General features: G+C 46.6%; 2 protein-coding genes across 4 annotated transcripts in view; one reads left to right on the plus strand and one right to left on the minus strand.

Annotated features, from left to right (window-relative positions):
• The window catches only part of LOC128891331 (muscle-specific protein 300 kDa), a 62,607-nt gene that overhangs the window by 48,671 nt on the left and 7,936 nt on the right, over positions 1–6,000 (minus strand). For 2 of the 3 annotated variants that reach the window (XM_054150724.1, XM_054150725.1), the window contains exons 2-11: positions 4,943–5,004; positions 4,262–4,357; positions 4,089–4,172; positions 3,891–3,983; positions 3,502–3,525; positions 3,114–3,292; positions 2,649–3,051; positions 2,434–2,580; positions 1,812–2,352; positions 9–1,692 (exon numbers count right to left, since the gene is read on the minus strand). In XM_054150724.1, the coding sequence (XP_054006699.1) occupies positions 9–1,692; positions 1,812–2,352; positions 2,434–2,580; positions 2,649–3,051; positions 3,114–3,292; positions 3,502–3,525; positions 3,891–3,983; positions 4,089–4,172; positions 4,262–4,357; positions 4,943–5,004 (3,313 nt within the window). The remainder of the gene's footprint in view (positions 1–8; positions 1,693–1,811; positions 2,353–2,433; positions 2,581–2,648; positions 3,052–3,113; positions 3,293–3,501; positions 3,526–3,890; positions 3,984–4,088; positions 4,173–4,261; positions 4,358–4,942; positions 5,005–6,000) is intronic. The other variant, XM_054150726.1, reaches the window with a different exon arrangement.
• LOC128891351 (uncharacterized) overlaps positions 5,015–6,000 on the plus strand; it is a 168,079-nt gene continuing 167,093 nt past the window's right edge. The window contains exon 1 of the mRNA XM_054150789.1: positions 5,015–5,376. The gene's annotated coding sequence lies outside the window, so the exon portion shown is untranslated. The remainder of the gene's footprint in view (positions 5,377–6,000) is intronic.

Here is a 6,000-nt window from a genome sequence, read left to right on the forward strand (position 1 = left end):
GTACCGACTTCTTTTTGTAGGCGGCCCACTGTTGAGGTACCTGCTTCAACTGATCCCTCAAACGTTCCACTCTTTGAGCAGAATCCTCCCAGAGGCGTTCGGCGTTTTGCGTAGCTTCGAGTAGAGTGCCGTCGTTCGGTTTCAATTGACCGTACGCGTGGCTGATTTTTTTCAATGTTTGCAGACACTTTTCAACCTCTAGTACCGTGCCACGACTCACGAAGAATTCTTTGTTCCGCTCGAGTATACTGTCCACGTTCTCGTTTTGCATGAGAGCCTGTTGTTCGGAGTTGATCTCGAGCTCGATTTCTTTGAGATACTGCAAAAACGTTGTCTCGTCGAGACGAAACTCGAGTCTCATTAGATGAAGAGGCGCGAAACTGAGCACTTCCTTCCAGCGTTTCTGAAGCGCTTCGACAGCCTCCACGATGGGAGTTTGCTGCTCGCCAGCCAAAATATTCTTTAGATCCTGTCCGGCGTTCACAAAGTCCTGAATCCATTTCTCGTTGACGTTGCCGAAGAAGTTTTTGTGGTACTCGATCGAGCGTCTGTTGTCGGTGTGTTTGTCATTGATCATTGTCTCCGCCACTGAGAGCCATTCGGAGACTTGCCTTTCGCATTCCTTGAATTTGCTCCAGCATCTGACGGCTTCCTGCAATCGTTGCTCCCAGGTTTGAGCAGCTCGGGACACTTTGTTGAATCGTTCGTTCAATTCTCTCAAGGTCTTGCCACCTTCCGCGGTCGCAACGTCCGCGTGGCTGTCCACGGATTTAACGATGCTGCCGAAAACTTTGTTCTTCGATTCTAGCATCGACTTGTAGTATAGGGTTCTCGAGAAGAAGGCTTTGTGGCGATCCAACTGAGCCAGGATATGCTCCCTGCCCCCCGAGAGGTCTACGCCGGTCAACATTCTCTCCGCTTCGTCCAACCAGACAGCGATCTCTTTTTGTCCAGCCTCCAACGACTCCTGCTGAACGAGTAACTGATGATACAAGTGTAGCTGCATCGGTATCAACGCTCGAACTTTAACCAAGGCTTCTTTCTCCTTCTTCAACGTGCTCATCATCTTGTCCACTTCGTCGCGAGACAAGTCTTGGATGAGGGTTTGGAACTTTTTGCTGATACTCTTGAACAGATCCTCGATACCCTCCACTTCGTTGTGAAAGATTTCAAGTTTCTCGCCGTAAGCTTTGATCTTTTCGGTGGTGGTCAGATCGGTGGCTGCCAACGCAGACTCGACGTTTCTCAACCAGTTTTGCAGAGTTTCCACTCCCGCTCTGTAATCCTTTCTGTTTCGTATCAAGTCGCCAGCGTGCATATACTGCTTGGCTTCTTGGAACAGGGACTCCCATCTTGCCGTGAGATTCGAGTAACGTTGCTTCAGCTCCATGGCTACGGGCTCGTCGGACGTGGCGATCAGAAAAGTGACGGTGTCCGAGAGTTGCTGGTGTTTCTCCTTCCAGACGCTTATATCTTGAAAGAATTCCATTCTCTCCTCCTCGGGAAGCATCAGGGCAGGCTCCGCTCGAATCAACCAGGCTTCGAATTCGTCCGAGACGACGTTCCATCGACGCCAATACGCTACAACCTCCTCCAACATGCTTTGCACGCAACGCAGGTCCATCGAGACGCTCTTCCATTTCTCACCGGTCTCCCGCATGAAACGATCGATGGCGAAGCTCTCCTCTTTGTCTAGAACAATAAACGAATCGTACATATGTAAACACTGTAGGCTTCCTAAACGTACGATCTCTTTACTTCTCAAGATTAAGTTACAATAATTCGATTGAAATTTCCGATATCTCACTTACCAACGTTACCCTCGCGTTTATAATCATCGACGACTTGCTGCATATCCAAATACGCTTTCTGGAACTCTTGGAAGATTCTGTTTCGCGACACAAAGTTTCTATACTGTTCCAACATTTGATGCACCCTTTCCTCGGTGCCGTACTTGACGCTCCAGCCCTTGAGCTTCGTCTCGACTAGGAACAAGAAAGCGATAAGGCAGCATTTGTGTTCCAGGAACTTTAATCGGATTCTCCGTTTCGCGGCACGGTCCGGCAGACTTTCCAATCGAGCCGCCATGTTGTTCAACTGCTGAGGCTGCACCTGCATCGCGAGCTGACTATTTCTGCACGCTTGGAACCTCTCCGTCATAGACGGTAGGTCGAGGAAAAACTTTTTGTGATCCTCTAATTTGTTCGATATTATGTTGGCCGTTTCCTCCGTCATCTCCTCCGGTATGTCGTTGTCCGATATTAAAAGGGCTTCGGCTTTACCTAACCATCTACCCACTTCGCCTAATTCTCCTGGCAAGGCGGAGTCCAGAAGCCAGAGCCAATGGAACATCTGCGAATAGTCGAAGGGAATGGATTAAACATTTTTATTATTAAAGCGTATTATATTTAATCGGTTCGATGGATCACTTACAAGAATTTCAAACGTTTTCCACAAGTTCTGTATATGTCTCCAAGAGTCTCTGGTGATGCTGATCATGCTGGGTGTCTCGACGAGACGCTGCAATTTATCATACACCGCTCGCTGTTGATCACCTTCAGTTTTTAAGGCAATGTACTCCTGAAACCGAGTATATCAGTTGAAGCGTTTCTCGAGCTTTCCGATATTTCGCGAATGAACCAACGTACCCCGAAATTCAACGGAAAAGAATTAGTCCTCTCTAACTGCTCCAAATGTCCGACTCTCTCGCTGAGCCAGCTAAACAGTCGGTCGTATTCCTGTTGCACAGCGGCGAACGAGTCGGCAGCGGCAGATCCTGGTTCCGGATACTTGTGTAAAAATTGCGCGACGTACGTCATTATGGACTTTTCGTCAGGCTGAGGAACGTCTACATCCTCCGGATCAAGGAGTCTGGCAATGCCTAGTTCCACCTCGGCAACTTGAAAAGCAGTCTCCAGACGAGCCCTGTTGGAAGCTTCTCTCATCGCGGCGATGTTTACCAGATTCGCTCGAATCGCGTCGATGATGGCCAAGAAAGCGTTCCCGTCTCGCCAACTCTCGCCGAAATCGCGAACATGGATGCCGATGTCCCTGAACGATCGTAATCGAACATGTACTTTCTCTACGAGTCGTTTGAATAACAAAATACTAACTTTGGCAGGGCGTTGGTCACCCACTGAAGCAAAGTTTTCCTTGCTCCCTGCTTCCATTTCTCGCTGCTTATGCGTCTTCTCTCGCTGGCGGCCGAACCCTGAGTACTGAGACTCTCCAAGCTGCTCTGGCTGCCCCAGGTGTGTCCGAGATACTCCAAAGCCTTTGTGTTTTCTTCGATCTAGAAAAACACGTCGTTAGTCGATCGCGAACGAGGGAGAACCCGCGCGGCCAAGAAAAAATTTACGGAAAGAGGTTCTAGCGTGCGTATCGGTGTCACGCGTAACATCATGCAAGAGCGTGCCATCTTTTACTCTATCGATAGAATAAGCAACTTTCTCATCAAGATTATACCAGTTACTGAGCAATTTCTTTCTCGTAGCTACTCACCTTTCTTCGATCCTTCGATCGTAGCTTGTTTTTGTGGAATAAACACGGTTAGCAGTATAAAAAGTAATTTACTTCAATCTAGAAGGAGGACTAATTTCCCGATTTAGAGACGAGATGCGATAACCACGAAAACAATTATCGTGAGTTTTGCAAGTTCGTCGAGGAGAATTATACGGGTTGAATTTTGATCGATCTTCGCCATTTCCAAATTAATCCTCGATAATAAACGCAGTATATTGCAGTGCTACCGCGTATATCGTAACACGTTCAAGTAATTCAACGTTATACGTGGCACAAGCGTCAGACTTAAGCAACTACCGCATTCTAGTTGTAACAGTGCTTTCTGCGCATAGCTTCGACCGTAAAGGATGAAACGGAAGAACGTCTACCTGGAAGTACAGGATGATGGTCCATATCAGGCCGAGCACTACGGGCGGTCTTCCGTCGACTAAATCGGACGAATTTATGTTGACTAATTTAATCTGAAACGAGATAAACGAATGTAATTACCTACCAGATATACCTACGACATACTTTTACTCGCATTTTATTATTCTGGAAATGAGAATGAAATACTTGGAATTCACCTTTTTGCTCTGTAAGAATTGAAGCGCGGTATTAGCGTTGCTAAGAAAATGCGGCCTCTTCAAGTTACGCCCTCGTTCCACCGGCTGCAAAGAAAACCAGATTTTGTCGCGTCGAAAGATTCTATCGATCGAAATTGTACGATTCGCAATTGGTACACGGTGCACGGACTCACCAGTTTCTCCCCGGACAACACTTCGAGCAACGCGAGTAGGCGGGTGCCATCTTTCAGGTCCTCGATTAAGTCTTCCACTCGAAGCGGTGGGACTCTCTGAAAGCGGATATACGTCCGTGAGAACGTGGATCGCGAAACAGACCAACGTGAAACGATAACCTCGTAAGTCGTAAAGTTTTATTTTAAAATGTAATTAGAAGGATTCTTTCGCGTAATGACTTTTCGTATGTTGGCAGGAACGCGAAGGCGATCGAGTCGAACCCACGGCCACGGAATAAGGTTGAACGGGTCGACGCGACGGGACGTCGGCCTGGTCGTACTGCTTCCGAAGCATGCATGTCGCGAGAAAGCGGGATGGGGTACCTAATTCAAAGTTTCCAAGTATCCGGAAGTGCGGAAGTAGGGGAGCAGTATCGAGACTCGCGAGCCAGGCACGAGTTATCCCAGCGAACCTCTGATATTCGTGATGAGAAGTAATTTCAGGTTTGCCTTATTATATAGGAAGGAACGGGAGGAAAAGAAGGTTTTACGTCGTACCGCGACGTGGTCGGAAAATACTTGTGAACCGGCGACGAATAAACGTTAGATCGAACGTTCGATATGTGGTCCGTTGTGATGTTTCGAACGTGTCACCGGCTACGCTAGACTTATTTTTATCTGAAAATTCGAAGCGAGATTCACCTTGGATAGGTAAGAGTTGATCCAGTTGACAAAAGTTTTCTTCTGTACTCGTTCTTGTTCGTCTGCAAACAGAAAGAGAGGACTTTAAGCGATTGCTCGACAGAATAAACGTTGTTAGAATTACTATTACACAGATAATCTATCTCGTAAGTCGTATCGCGTTATCGTAAAATTTTCAAACCTAACTATTATGTAATATTGTCGCGATACTCGAAGATATCGATAACGAAGATCGGAAGGAAACTGTACGCGATTATGTATGCCGTATTCGCGCGAACGATTCAGTCTTGACTCGGGTTACGTCATCGACGATTGCGTATTCTCACGATCGCGACTGCTACGGTGTCTGCGAACCGTAAATCGTATCGAAAACGGTGGATTTTGGCCCGTCAGAATGAGAGGAAGTCGTGAAATGTGCAAACTGTCGATATCGGGTGAAAGTTTCCAATTCGTTAGCGTGGAAAGTTGTACCTAGCTTGAATGAAAGATTCATCGATCGATTCGCTTTGCGAGCGAATACATCACGATGAAACAAGTAAGAAACCAGTTTCTCGCATTGTAAATTTAGCGCACACGCCGAACGCGGCGTTTGTTAAAGTGCTTTTATCGGCGGTAAACTTTAATATTCTTACGTAGAATTTTAAAATACCGTCTCAGCCTGCGGCGCAAACACGACAAACCTCTACACGTTCTTCCACGATAAAACGATCACGATCCGATCGATATACTTTGGAACGTAAAGATAATTTTACGTTTTTCGCGCGTGCAGCAGTAATCGAGAAGAGTAACTAAATGATCAAAATATCGAACAGCGCGTTGAAAAAATAAAAATGCAATCAACGGAAACTGTTATATTTTCGAGCAGTCGTTATTCAACACCTATGAAATCAGACGAGAATAATAGTCGATCACGCGTTGCTCCGACGAGCCGGAATCGTGGACGTGGATCATCTTCTCTTTCGGTTTTTTCTCTCGTCCTATCGTCGCTGACATTTAAAATTATCCCACCTTTCTCTCTCTCTCTCTCTCTCTCTCTCTCTCTCTCTCTCTCTCTCTCT

This window comes from Hylaeus anthracinus, unplaced genomic scaffold (genome assembly GCF_026225885.1).
Source record: "Hylaeus anthracinus isolate JK02 unplaced genomic scaffold, UHH_iyHylAnth1.0_haploid 12001, whole genome shotgun sequence".
Lineage (NCBI taxonomy): Eukaryota > Metazoa > Arthropoda > Insecta > Hymenoptera > Colletidae > Hylaeus > Hylaeus anthracinus.